This window comes from Sipha flava, unplaced genomic scaffold, assembly GCF_003268045.1.
Source record: "Sipha flava isolate LNK unplaced genomic scaffold, YSA_version1 248_pilon_pilon, whole genome shotgun sequence".
Classification (NCBI taxonomy): Eukaryota; Metazoa; Arthropoda; class Insecta; order Hemiptera; family Aphididae; genus Sipha; species Sipha flava.
Genome location: NW_020272897.1, coordinates 98,427 through 114,517, shown reverse-complemented (window position 1 = coordinate 114,517; position 16,091 = coordinate 98,427). Strand labels below are relative to the sequence as shown.

The 16,091-nt window shown below is 29.3% G+C and overlaps 1 protein-coding gene across 1 annotated transcript in view; it reads left to right on the top strand.

Annotated features, from left to right (window-relative positions):
* LOC112684300 (decaprenyl-diphosphate synthase subunit 1) overlaps positions 1-14,923 on the top strand; it is a 31,877-nt gene extending 16,954 nt beyond the window's left edge. Inside the window, exons 5-8 of the mRNA XM_025555739.1 lie at positions 9,289-9,378; positions 9,471-9,602; positions 10,635-10,829; positions 14,524-14,923. Of these exons, the coding sequence (XP_025411524.1) occupies positions 9,289-9,378; positions 9,471-9,602; positions 10,635-10,829; positions 14,524-14,745 (639 nt within the window). The 3' untranslated portion in view covers positions 14,746-14,923. The remainder of the gene's footprint in view (positions 1-9,288; positions 9,379-9,470; positions 9,603-10,634; positions 10,830-14,523) is intronic.
* Positions 14,924-16,091: the final 1,168 nt, after the last annotated feature.

Here is a 16,091-nt window from a genome sequence, read left to right as displayed (position 1 = left end):
TGTGTGTATGTGTGTATGCTCGGTACATTACATTAATAATAATTGTAAAAATGTAGAGTGATAATTAAATATGGTACGGCGACGGCACCGGTGTCCAGCCGCCCGGCAAAGACCAATACGGTCGGTCGATGAATGAAGAAGGTTTGGCATCGTGGGTTTACTTTCACTACGGATGGAGACCCACTTAATACTTGCGTTCGTCGAGCTACGACCGCGACGTCGGAGATGGCTGGTTGGCATACCGCCGCACACGCGGGTATCGATTAATTTCACTTGGAGAACTCAAACACAGTTCTCTCGAAAGCGGTCTTTTATAAGAAAGTTGTACACACATTGCTGGATTGTGTGTATTTTGCTGGTTTTTTTTTTCGTTCATTATATTCGTATCGTCGTATCGTTTCGTACCATAAAAGACTGCTGCTCATCCAATCTCTATGGCGCATGATAAAAAAAAATAAAAAATACAAATGATAAAAACGAAAATGTCAACTAGACTAGTCGGACTCACTATAGCCCCGATGCCGCGATGGTGACGGCGGCTGCTACTTCGTCGATAAAGGGCAAGGTCGACTACCGACACGCAGTAGTAGCAACAACAGTCACTGCGATGTTGGCGTGAATGTAGGTAAATGGTACGTCGCCGCCGTTGCAGTCACAGCTATTGCGTTGCATCATCCAAATATACTCGAAACCATACCTGAACATTCCTCCTATAAATCAAAGAATATTTTTCATTTCATTATTCACCTCTGTGGTTTCAAGAGGTGAAAAATCTTTCTTCTTAATTTCTTTCTCTCTTCTCTCTCTCTCTCTCTCTCTCTCTCTCTCTCTCTTCTTTCTCTATCTTACATCACATCCTTTTCCACGCTTAAAAATTTGATAATATCGTAAAACCGTGTATTATTATTATTCCTAGCCCTACAGTGTATATTTATGCCTGTATATATGAATCGATGATGGTGGCAACATATAGAGAAAGTTCAATGTGTAGACAATTTGTATATTTAGGAGTGTACATCCTGTGTGTTTCACAATTAGACACTTGTTCCGGAAGGCCTTTCACGCAATGTGTAAACAACAAATTTGTTTTTTTATTCATTAATAAATAATACTTTGACGTATCCACTGTCTTCCAAATGTAGAGAGTGTATTTGGTCTTAGACATTATTTGAGATAAAATTCCTAAGAATCAAAAAGACAGATATCCAGTTTCCGGATAAATTATAGTTCAACGAGAACAGGGCTAATGATAGCACAAAAAAAATGGTGAGAGCGAAATATGAATGACCGTTTCAATAATTTACTAGTTCACCGAAAAATACTAATCAACGATTTGACAATAAATATCGCTATTAAGCATTTAATATGTCAATTTATTTGAAGTTTTACAGTTTATACAGTTTTAAATAATTTTTTAATTTGAATACCTTTAAATATTCTTACCAAATTAATGAATTTCAGGACCAATATCTTGGCTGAATAATTACGTTAACCCATTTACACGTTGTATTACGTGGAACCAGTTACCGAAATGCTTCATTGGTTGAAACGAATTGATGTCGGCATTCCATCAAATTGTATTTAATTTTTTAAAACGCACTTGTTAGTTTTGTTATAAAGTAAATGCTCATAGCATCAGTTATCTTTATTCAAGTTTGAAGTAAAATTAAATTGCATTTTATTTTTCATATATTTTTAAGTTATTTGTAATAATGTACAATTTTAAGGAACTAAAAACGAAATATATATAATATGATTACATAGTATTTTGCCATTTATTTTATTTGTATTGATGATAATATACTGAATTCATTAACATGAATGTGAATGTGTTATAGCTTATTAATAGAAATCACAAAGTATTGGCACTTTTTTCTAACATATACAACTTTGATTGTTTACAATCATAACATATTAAGATTTAATTAAATTAAAGAATCAAATTTGTAAACTTTTCATGAATATTGCTAAGTAAAATCTCTGCAGATGACATTATTTAAAATGCATTCAAATTACAAATCATGATAGCCGAATAATTAATTCAAAATAAATAAAAAGTAATTAGTGGTAATACCGGGTAATGTTCAGTTATATACATTTTTTAACTTTATTGATAAATCAAATTTCCAATTCTCCTAAAAAAATCGCTAAAAAACTTCAAAATTACTATTTATAATTCGTTATCATTGTCCATAACCCTTAACTTTTAACTAATTATAAGTATTTTTAATTATATTTGTGATAATATCAGAATAAATTTATTTAAAACATTAATAAGTGAATATGAAATAATATATAATAATGTACTATAGTCGTTATTTATAGTATTTGAAAAAATATTACAATAAAAAAAAAGGTTTCACTTAACAATTATTGACACATCTATAGCTAAGTTTAATGAACGTATCAAATATTTTACTTCTATATATCATTATTCGTGTATAGATATATTATGCAATGTAATGCATTTGTATTATTTGCGATGAGATAAGTTAATAAGTTTTCTCTAAGTACATTGTTGATATAAAAATTTAAATTGAAAAATGTATCAACCATTTTACTATTCAATTATAATAGTTCTTAATTCATTCTATCATTAATTTCTATTTATTTAAATTGACAACTGGATTTTTGACATAGTCATTGAACATAATAAACAACAAAATATACAATGAGTAAACATCGTTTCGTCTTTAAATATTTAGACATTGTTTAAAAAGTAAATTTCTGTATATTTACATAATAACTTACAAGTATTTTACTTTTTTTTTTTTATATTTGCATCGGATCGTTTAACATATATTATATGGAATTTCTGTAATGGGATCTTATATTCAAGTTATTGTGATTTTCTAACAATGTTATTTCATAATAATGCCAGTTCGAAAAATAATATGAAAGATTTTTTTTTCACATCAACCAAACAAATATTTAATTTAAAATAACTTTCTATTGTTTTTTTTTTTGTTTTTAATTTTTTACTTAAATTATAATACTGTAATTATTTATTTAGATACGTCATTGGTAAATTGGCGTAATTGTAACATGCCACGATGTTATAAATGAATATTTACACAATCATAAATTATACTTAATTTATATAGTTTTCCAACTAATATGTGCCAATTTATATGTACTTATACTAATGTAATACTAATAATATTTATAAATATTTAGTCGTTATTATTTCATTCATGTACAAATATACGTGTGTAAATATTGTATACTCTTCGTGAATATATTTTAAAATTGTTAAACAAGTACAAAATTAAATTCGATACCTATGTAATACCCCTACTTTTTTATGATTGTGAAAAAACATAAACGAAATCTGTTATTAAAACCCCTACAAACCGATTGACCCAGAATGGCCATATGACCTTAAGTGAAATTATTAGAGAAGGGCAATCGGAATGCAGTCGAATCCCTCCAAAATGACACACCCAAGTTCAACCCGAGGCACGCTTGCAAAAATATATTCCTACCACAAAATATTATACATAGATTGCTTTCACCTATAATATAATTATTATATTGGCACAAGATGAACCAACTTTCTAGTTATAAAGTGATGCGTTTTTTTTTCTTTTGTTTGTGTTGGTACAAAACTTTGTGAAGTACAAATAATTTTCCATACAGCTCAATACTTTGTAGAGAATGTTTTAATAAAACTTTACAACAATATAGAACGGACTTATTTTAGAAATATGATTGTTCTACGCATATATGGATACACCTTGGTATAAAACCAGATTGTGGTTGGCGTCTATATGTCTGCAACCCGATTATTCTCGTATAAATTCATTATCCTTGGACGAATTTCGCAGGTTATTTTATAACAAGTAAATGATGAATTTGAAGAATAATTCTTATATAAATTATTGATCACCCTGAGATACAAATCGCGTTCATTTTCTATTGTCAATTTTTTTTGTGTTATTTTTTTAAGTACTATTTTTCTAATTTAAAATTTGATACATAACATTTATTATTATCAACTACTTTATTATTTTCAAAAGTATATAATTTACAACAAATGCTGTAATTGATATAATGATTGTTTTTTAATTATTTAGAATTGCATTAAATACTAAAAAAAATGACAAATAATTTAAACATGTATCATTATTTCCATACAACGATAATAACCATAATTAATTATTTTTTTTTTTTTTTTGTTTTTCAATCCGAAGATTGGTTTTTAACAAATATTTTACAATAAATGGTTTCTCCATTTTTCTCTATCATTCGCCATATTCTTAAGTTCTTTGTAGGAAGTGACTCCTGCATCCTGTATTATTTGGCTAATGTATCTCGTCCTAGGTCTTCCTCTTGATATTGTACCCTCTATCATTTCTTCGGTTATTAAACTATGCGATTTATCTCCATGCCTCAACGTGTGTCCTATCATCTGCCATCTCCTCTTTATAATGTTTATCAATGTTCGTTTTTCATTTATTGTGCTCAGGATGTCTTCATTTGATCTTCTATCAGTCCAGATTATTCTCTACATCTTTCTCCATCACCACATCTCTAGAGCTTCTAACATTTATTTTTCTTTCTTATTAATTGTCCAGGTCTCACTTCCATATTTATATACCTGTTTAATTGTCGAAAAAGTCTAAATTTGTTGTTATTTCAAAGTTTATATATACATACAATTAATGAATATAAATATAAAAAAACAAAATGTTGTGTCTTGGGGTCTTGTATTAAAATATAGAATTTCGAATTACTATTTGAAATTACAAAGAGGTAGAGAGCAAATATTATTTTATTAATGTCTTCAATTCTTTTTTGTCTATGAAAATTATATGTTGCACAATGATAATTATTATTATACAATTTTCATTTAATTAAGTCAAAATGTATGTGCTGTCAGCGTTGGTATGTAACGTAACGTCATAAATCATTTTGTGGTCTTAGCTGAGCTTTTTTATTGTTTTTGACTGGGTCACGACGTCTGATGAAAAAATAATTTAGGGTAATGCAATTTAAATTGTTATGAAATTTGATGATGATGAAATACTATACCATATAATATAGTGTAATTGTTAGGTATTTGGCTAGTCAATAGCTTAACTGATTTTGTATATATTGCTGTATTCCCTATTTATTTGTAAATTCGTTCTTTTGTGCTTTGCTCGAATTATTTATATATTACTTGCCACAGAGTGTGTGAAATAGTTTGTTGTTCATTATTTTATTATCATTTATAATCACATGAGACAATTACTATTATACACATTACTATATACATTATACACATTATTATATCACATTACTATTTATAAATATAATATTTTATACTTAAGTAAAAAAAAGCCCAGTACATACCCTCAAACATAGTTAACGTATATTTGTGTTTATTTGTTAATTATTATGAGTTTATAATGAAAATTTTTTATTTATATTTAATACACGCCATACAGTTTTACAAATAATATATTTTACTCGAAAGTAACGCGAAAATTCATGGGAAATTTGAATTAATTAATTGGTAAAATAAATTCTAGGATTATCCAGTTCTGAAATAATTAGTGCTTCAAACCGTGGGCCAACTTTTATTAAGTAATTTTATGTACATTTATTGAAATCTGAAAGTTTAAACATGTACTAATATTTTGTTTCGATTATTTTTAAATTAATTTTATAATTACTACCATACAGGGGCGTTTTTAAGGGGGGTGATATGGGTATTAAAACAACCCCCATCGACCGGATTTTATGGTATTTTACCTAATTGCAAACTTATAGTATAATTTAAATAAACTTTGTATATAACTTGTAGATTTTACATATACTGTCTTAATATAATAATTTTTATAAAAACATGGTATTTATTAATATAATACGGGGAGAGAGGCGGAGCCCTCGCTTACCATAATTTTATTAAATTTTTAAACACCCCCGTTAAATGAATCCTGGATACGCCACTGCTACCATATCCATAGTATATTTTAAGTTTAAATTACATATTGTTTATACAGTTAAATAATTCGGACTCACAAAAAATTGCATTATTCTTACGTTATTAAATACTTATGTTTGTATACTTATATGTATTTTATATACTTAAGCATATTACTAATTAAACCTAGGTTATTAACATTGTTCAATATTGATAATCTTATATTTTTATCTAAAGCGTATATGAATTTCTAAACAATTTTTTTTATAAATTATTCTCCATTAGAGAATTCTAAAATACAAGTAACCAAACATATTAAAAATTTTAACATTTATATTATTATTAGAAATACACATTTTGTGATTTATATGTTGTATTTTATTTTATTTTCTAACCAGATTTGATAAAAACTAAAACCAGAATAATTAAACTACGTTCCAAATATTTAAAAACATTCAAGTGATGTACATTTTATTTTACGGACGATGATACAATATATTTATCGCTATTGTCCACATTTTTAGTTGAGTGATCAGTTTTTATCTTTTTAATATCTACATTTATATTGCATTATTATTATTTTTCAAAAATCACCAAGTAGGCCCTTTTTACCGAGTTAGAACGTTTTCAGGTGAATGATCGAGTATATCCACGTGTATAACCGACAATCAACATCGGGTGTCGTCCTTGACCGGATACAAGGCTGCACTCTTCTTGGTTGGTCATCCATCGCGTATTATCCTTTTCCCCAGCACACACCTTTATCATCACCTCCTTACATTTTATCTGCTGGAATGCGGTTTCTTTTCACATCCGACTGAATTATGCAATCATGGTATATGTGCGCGTGATGAGTGTGTATTTTCCCATTAGGCGCACCTCCCTCTCAGGCCTTGTCGGACGTTTTAGATTTTTTTCTTTTCGAAAAACCATCCGACCTTGGTATAGCTTGCCATGATGATACTACGACGCTTCACTCATAAATTATTCGGATTAATGTGTGTACAATATAAATAATTTTAAATTGTATTTATATACATACATATATATATATATATATGTGTGTGTATGTGTGTGTGTGTGTGTGTGTGTGTGTGTGTGTGTGTATTTTATTGCACATATATATTTTTTTTGAGCTGTTTGATTGCGTCAGACAATTGTGTCTCTCCGTTTTTGATTTGTTCGCCGTCTTGGCTTTATCACGTGTTTGCGAAATTGTGTACGACGATACTCAATGTCCGATGGGCGAAAGTAAACGAACATAATATGTATCGGCTTTGAATACCCAAGGTTTTTCGGCTTCACGTACTAAACTATGTCAGACATTTCAAAGCTTTGATGGATAAATCAATTATTTATGAGTAAATGTATTGAAAACTCGTTGGAAATTCACGTCCTACGCCGTAATTAGGTCATTCCGGATGTTCACCGTGAACAAAATTACGCTATAGACTTTGATAAAATATTTAAGGTTCATACTCATGACATAAATTAATTATAAGTATGCTTTACGCATCTAAAAATTATTAACAACTTTTACATTAATTATACAATTATGTACTTGTATGTCTACGTTGCAATACAATTCTAAATCATAAATATATTTTATCATCCACAGGTTTTTAATAACTTTTGATAATTCCTCTGATAAATTATAAGATTTTTATCTCGTATAAATGCAGTAAAATATTATTTTGCTTTTATAAGCACATATTTCTATAAAAATTTGTTGGCGATTTCCATTTCATAGTCTTTGAGTTATCCATTGAATTAGTGTTTAAAATGACATTTTTTCTATGTATTATAAAACTTATTTTACCTTATAAATTTTATACTACTCCATCGTTTACAAAGTATTAAAATAAATTGTACACTATCAATTTTAAACAAATACTAATGTAATATCTATCTTTATCAATAGTGTAATCTTTGTCGTTATTAACATAAGAACTTCGTTTTGACTAAACGCGTAAATTCTAGATGAATTCCGTTTATATAAAATTAAATACGTCTCATACTTATTATGTAAAATGTAGAAATATTATTAAGATTTTCGTGTACATATGTTTTGTATTTTAATATTAAAATATTTATGAGAAAATTTACTTTAAGCTATATAATATTAATCAAATGAATAATAACACTGCATTTTTGATATGAAACTACACATGATAAAATTTATATTATGTTTATTTATTTGAAACATTCAATTTTTGAAGAAAACCTAATATTTGTAAATATCATAACAATTGTATTTGAATACGATCATACAAAAAAACATAAAAAATGCTTGTGAAATTAAATACGCTAACTAATATTCATGACCTTGAATGGTATTTTATTTTTATAGAGAAATAAACTGGTTGTTCATATTACAACATTTAATAATGTTATTAAACAAGTTGAATGACTCTACGAATGTTAATACTTTTTTCCAAACACAATTTCTAGTTTTTGAGGAATTTTAAACTAGGTTGTTCTTAGTTAAAACGCATAGATTTTTATTTATTTTGTATTGGTTTCATTTAATAGGTTTCTTGATCATTATTTATTATTTATTTTTACTATTGTACCCTCAAAATCCTATGCTATAAAAAAATAACAATAATTTACGCTTCTATAATTTTACTAATGTAATATATGTAAACAAGATTTTTTTTTCGTTTGACTTAATATAATAATATTATATTAAGTCGGACGAAAAAAAAATCTTAATATATTATATTATGTATATTTTTAACTAAAGATCATTAGTACGGTCACCTCGAAAACATAATCGGGCGCTTAAGTTAGGCAACTCCTATTGCATCCAAGACGCTAATCGACTAATATAAAATAATACGTATTTGTTTTAAAAAATACATAATTAACGTTGTATTCTTCTTTATATCCAAGTAATGGTTATAGTAGTGAAAGTATCTTCTTTTGTAATGCATTGTATACGCTTCATAGGTAGAACCTATAATCAGACGTTAATAATCGATCAGCTGCCTTCATATGTTTATGCATTATACTATTCATACAATACCACTCGATCTCATTGGAATACTTTAGTATAAATTACCGTTGTTGAGCTAAATTTTTAAATCGAAATTGATTATAATTTTACTGATAATAGCACAATAAAGAAATTGAATTAACTCATTTTACAAATGTTCATTAAATAATAATTTCATAAAATAGAGATTTATTGTTATTTTTATTGATCTTAACCAACTATAAAATAAAATCTAACATTCAATGTTAACATAACATTAATTGTACTTCTTCAAATTCAAATATCAAATTTATTTTCAATTTGATATATTAGTCTACACATTTTTAATTAAATACCTCAATTAATATTATAAGAAATATAATAATAAATTATTTATTAGGTAGCCATGGCTGGTGATTATATATTGGCAGTAACGTCTATGATGATCGCTAGACTTAACCACAATGACGTCACGATCACACTTAGTCAAGTAAGTGTAATTTTATAAAGTTGATAACAAACAAAAGTTAAAAAATACCTTATATAGTATCGAAAAAACAACAAAAATTGAAAACCTTACAGATCATCACTGACTTGGTTCAAGGAGAATTCATGCAGCTCGGCTCCAAAGAGACTGAGAACGAAAGATTTGCTCACTACTTAACGAAAACATACAGAAAAACAGCTAGTCTTATAGCTAATTCAGTAAAAGCTGTGAGTAACAAAATATTTTAAAGTAAATATATTAACACTATTTGCACGTGGAATTGTGTGTGTGTGGCATTTATATTTTATTATAGTAAATTTTCTCTGCTTAATAAATATTAAATACAATATATTGCCGAAATTCGGTAAAAAATTTGTATGTATAGGTACTATAATATAATCGGCACTCCTTATATTATTCGTTAACCAACCATTCACGTGATTAAATATCAATTCAATATATAATATAATATTCCAGTTGCACTTGGCCTTATTTTTCAAACTGTGCATGGTACGAGAATGACGATCGTCCGAATTTACATTGAATAAATCTGAATAGAAACGTTTCGGTTTTTTTGCAGACGATTAATTTTTAACTATAACGTAAAATATTATTAAAAAATGGTTTTATTGCGTATTTCATTCGTTAATTTTTACATTTAATGAACATTTCGGATTATATTTTTATTTTTCCACTCATATTAACACCGGGTTGAACCTCAAAAACACGTGAAAATATATATAGGACGTGTATTTAAGTAGACTGAAATCATTTTTTTGTCAAGTCACTCATCCTGCGTAGTAATAAGATTATGAGGTGTCTGACGCAAAGTAGAAAAAACAAAAAGGGGATTAGTTGTATTAATTTTTTAAATGATATAGTGAAAGAAAAGTATAATTGAAACTTCTGTGATACTATCACACTGCACAGAATATCTCATTTTTTTCCTATTGATATAATATAACCTGGTGTTTTGCGTTAAAAGTACACTATTCGTAGATATTTTTATGTAGATAAGTACTTATAGTTTGTGTGCAAGGTCGAATTTTGAGTCCTCTGAATCGTAGAGCCGATAAAATCGTGAGTCTATAAAATAACTTTAAAATTTTTTATGTTTTTTTAGGGAAATCAAAAACATTTATGCCGCCGTTGCACACAGATACGATACGTTATTGTTTAAATTCTTTTGTTTTCGTTATTTTTTCTTCTATTATTATTATTATTATTGTTTCGTTATATTCGTGCTTTGTTTTGTGCAGGAGGCAATGCTAGCCGGTGCCGATGACAAACTAGTCGATGTAACGTTCGAATACGGTCGTAACATAGGCCTGGCGTTCCAGTTGGTCGACGATCTGTTAGATTTCGTGTCCAGCAAAGATGCCATGGGCAAACCGACCGCAGCCGATTTGAAACTAGGCTTAGCTACCGCTCCTGTTCTGTTCGCCTGCGAAAAGGTAAGTCTAACGATATTTTCTATGCATACTAAAAAGTTCCAGCCATTCCGTATGGTGTTTTGGGACGTACCGAATTAAAAACAATCCGATTTTGAGCTTTTATTTCATCAAATTTTCCAGTAAGACAATTAATCTCGTAATTATGTTATAAGCATAACTATTTAGTAAGTCAAACGCATAAAACGTGTTTTATTATTATAATGTCTATTCCCAAGAAATTTCTTCGACGCGCGAAAAAATATATTTGACTATATTAAAACGTTAATTATACAGCATTTAAAAGTGTCATTAATCGGTCGAATCTCACTACGACCTATTGTTTATTATCATGTAACAAAACTTCTACCTTTGGAAATGGTATAAATAAGTATTTAATTGCAGTCTAGCGTTGTACTTGTACATTCAGCTCAGCAACATCTGTCATGTCTTTCTGCATTTTACCATGAATATGTTTTTACTATAATAATCCGTACGTATTTTGGTGATACTATTCCAATTTACCAAATCGATTATAATATTAATATTCGTCTCGAAAAATAAAACAAGTTCGATTTAATTAATTTCTAACGATTGCACTATTTTAACGCTGTACCACTGTTGTGTTATAACAATGTAAATAAATGCAATACATAAATGTCAATCTAAAACGCATCAAAATGGGCTTTGAAGTTCCGTCGTCCACTTCCTGCGATCTTTGTGTACAGTGAATCCTAATAGAATTCTAATATATTTCAAGTTTTTTTCTTCTTATTCACCGATGTCGAATATTGTATTTTAATATATACGAGTATATACATCATCGAGTGGACGAACTTAACGCAGCGGCGGCAGTAGTGGTCAATGCCATATTCTCGTCATCGTGTGAGAATATTTAACGGCTCACTTGTTTTCTCCTCGCGTACAGTTCCACGGCACAACTCTATGTTCAATTCGAATGCATGTTGCCTAAAAATTATAATATCGAATTTCAGCATTTTGATTCGCCTCTGGTCGTCATCGTTAAATTTCTTTTACCGAATACCTGCTTTCTTGTATAACCAATCGGATCTGGTTGTCTGCGTGCGTTTTTGGTTGGAATTCTAATACCCACGAAAATAAACCTGTTCGTCGGGTTATAAAATATTTTTCTCTTTTATTACATCAATGTTCATCGCGCGCTCCACGTTATAATAATAGTAATAACTAATAGTATACATAATACGTCGCGCCGAGGCAGAGAGCTGCTATATGATTTTTGATCAATTGTGTTCGAATTCCACACTTTTCGCTTGAAATGTTCACATTTACATTTCGATGGATGTATTTCTTTAAATACATCATATTAAATGGTGTGCTTATGTATTATAATAATACAAATATAGGAGGTATAGTTTATTACGCTTGCTCAACGACACGTTGCGTTGTTGAAATTCAAGTTATTACTATGTATATATAGGTATGCGTTTAAATACCGTCGTAGAATGTATATACGCATTATATTTTATGTACAATATACAAGTATAGGCGATAATTTCAGCCAGGGTCGGCTGCGAATTTCGTACGCGTGCAGAGAAATTTAATTAATTTTTTTTCGTAATGTTCAATTAAAATTCGTTTTCTATCTATTCCCATTTCATGCTCGTTTAAATAATTACAATCTAATAATCACGTGTTATATGCATCCGATGTACCAAACACACGTACCTTTTATACATACATGCGGCGGTGCCTAATGCGGTTACCGACTCCAGTGCTTGTATTTCATGAACTATGAAGCTTGAACGAATACTGTTTTCTAAAAATGTCGTTACATAATAAACTCCGTGGTGCTAGACGGTTGCCGTCTTTTGTGGTCGTACACACGTACCTATATGGAAATAAATATTTCTGGGAACGATTAAAAAATTGAAAGAAAATAAAACAGTTTAACCGACAAGCGGTTCGTATTGTGCAGATGTGACGACATGAACATGTGCCAACTTCACCTATAACCATCGTCTGATAGAACGTATCGACGGTTATACCGATTTGTTAATATACGGCCGTGCACAAGAATCATCGATTATGACTCGTCCATACACTTGTACACATATTATCTTTCCCTATGGAAACGTAATTAAAATATTATTCTGTATGGTTCTGCCGTTAGATAACAAAATCATTGTCTTTCCCGGGGCTCTCGTTGAACGCACTTCCTGTTGTCAGCTACTAATGCGATAAGATCTCAAGGGAAGGGAATTCACTTTATTATCTAACAATATCTATAAACACAGTTCGTAACGGTTCTGTCATCGGACCAGTATCGCTCTACACGCAATTTTGGTTTGCGTAAAAAAAAATGTGTCTATTATCAGACGATTTGTTCTATTTGCACGTCTTACCATGCTATGTCTTATATTAATTAAAAAAATATTACTTCGTTTTGAGGGGACCAAACATCCAAGTTTCGCTCACGGTCTATCGGTGTCCAATAAATGTCATCTTGGTCCATAAAATCTTATCCATTCATGAAACTTATACAATTTCAGTAAAAAAAAAAAGATAAACTAGAATAGGGTAGTTCTCAGAATTTGACATTTTGGTTGTTTTTTTTTATAATAGATCAACCTGCAGTTTTGAGTGAGCTGTAGCTCAGAACCCCTTTACAAATTCTCCTTCTCCTCAAGTCTTATAATTATTTAACGGTAAACCCACAAAAATGTGTTTAATCTAAGCTTACACGTATCATATAGCAAGAAGAAAACATTAATGGTATTTGATATTTAAATAAAAAAAAATGTATTTATCTGTAAATGAATTTGGAGCCTAAATTCTTGTATAGATGGGTGGGTAAATGTAAGTATTACTTATATAGTAACAGTACTATCCGAACGTAAGAAGTAGAGACTCATAGTATAATAAATTTTCCTACAAATTCAAAGGGTTTTAGAAAAAGGCATTGTAGAACTTATTAGGTATAACGATGGAGGTTTCTTTGTATATTGATGTATTATCTAGTTATCAGGATGCAGGAATGCCCGGAGAGAGAACCATTGGGGATCATTGCATCTCCTGAGATTTTTCATGTCAGTTACAAAATAAGAAGTCTTTTTACATAAAACCGGTTCTGACTTATGAGTATGAGATATGTCTCATACTCAGCGATTTTTACCCCCCCCCCCCCAAGTTACACTGCTGCGGGCGTTCCTGTCTGTTTTTGAGCATAGGCGGATATTTAGTCACATCTGTGAGGGGGACTGAACATTTTTGTTTTATCCATCAGTGTAAACAGACATTTTTAGACACTTCAACCTACTAACTAGTGGCTACTCCTAATTTATTCTAGTTGAGGAACCAAATATACATACGAGTATATACTTATAATTAATAGGAACATAAAAATATAAAATATTTAATAGCTACTCATTTTATTTTATTTTAATTGTATCAATATATTCCTTTATTTCATTTATTGCCAACAAAATAAAATAAAAATTATAAATATCAAATATTAAAATACACAATTTATTTTGACGTCTGATATGGTTTTATTATGTCCAGAGGGGACTTAAGCCCTCCCCCCCAATATCCGCTTATGTTTTTGAGTTATACTTAACTGGTGGACAAGATAGTTACGGGTGGGTCGAATAACTGTTTGGATGTTGTCTCGCACGTGATTTTATTGCAAAAGTTCGTGCCGCCTCTGGCCTCAGTCAAACGTTTGCTTCTTTTTCAGTACCCGGAGTTGAATGCCATGATAATGCGACGGTTCCAGGAACCAGGTGATGCGGAACGCGCCTTTGAGTTGGTGCACAAATCGCAGGGCCTCGAGCAGACGCGGTTCCTTGCCAAAAAACACTGTCTCGAAGCAACGCGATTGGCCGGCAAGATCGCCGAGTCGCCGTATCAAAAGTCTCTGCTGGTCGTACCCGACCTAATAGTGAATCGCATGAAATAATAACGACATCCGTGCGATGGCGGCGGTGATTCCACTGTGTGCTCTTCCGCGGGTGTACTATAGTGTATGCGAATATTTAGTTTATTACTATTAAAAAATCGTAACGGCGAACCGGTTATTATACAACTAGTCCCGATTCTTTGACAAAAATATAAAAATAAAAAAACCATAAAAAAAATATTATTCTATTCGCTTACGATTTTTATCCGATATCGTGTTTGAAGTAATAATTGCCCCGCTCTAAGTAAGGCACTTTTGATATTTTATTTTCATTTTTTTTTCTGTTATTTTTATTATTATTATTATTTTATTTTTAATGTATTATTATATATTACTAGTATTAATTATACATAATATGTTTTTATTTGTTTCTTCCCCCCCCCCCATAACGTCCGTACTTAAAAACACAAAATCCCTTCATGTATATTATTCATCTACTATTATCAACTACAAAGTCGTTTTTGTCCACGCCAAAAAACTGTTTACTCTAACATTATATTCATTAGTTTTTATTTATTAATTTGTCTTTCTTTTTATCTTTATATTATTATTATTTTTTTTTTTTTTTGTTATCTGAAGATGAAATGTTTATATTATTTATACATATAAATAAAAACTAATAGTCGTTTTCTGTACACTGTAATCTCATTTTAACAACACACAAATCTAATTTTGCTATAGTTATTTTACAAAATTTCACTTTTCACAATCATAGATGATTAGAATGTTAAATTGAGTATTATTGTGTACGCGCATTATTTTATTCTGTTTATAGAACAAAGTATATAATATTAAATCATTTAACTTTAATAAAATTCAATTTAACTGACTAACAATATTGTATCTTTTTCTCCGTTTTTTTTTTTTTTTCTTAATTCAACGATAAAACCAATTGTAAATACCAAAGAAAATGCATTAATTTGTTATCTATAAAATAATAATATTTTATTAGTCTATATGGTATATATTAATTTATTATTATTATTTTCTTTTTTTACCATTTAAAATTACCATTGTGTATAAAAAAAATTGTTTAATTTTTTGTAAATGTGTTGTAAATCTGCATATATATTTGGGTATTGGGGTCTTATAGCATATTAAAAATAATATTTTAAAGCAATGTATTTATTTTATTTTCAACACATATTTAAGGTTTTCGATAAACTATATCCAGATTCATCAATGCTAATTTATAAACATTATTGTATTGCTATTTATCATTTCATCTTTAGCTGCCGTATCATCATAATTTATCATCTTAGGCATTGAAAGAAAAATGTATTCTTTTAAATTTAACCATTTCCATGTATTAACAAAATCTCATCATTTCATGCTACTCTGCTGTT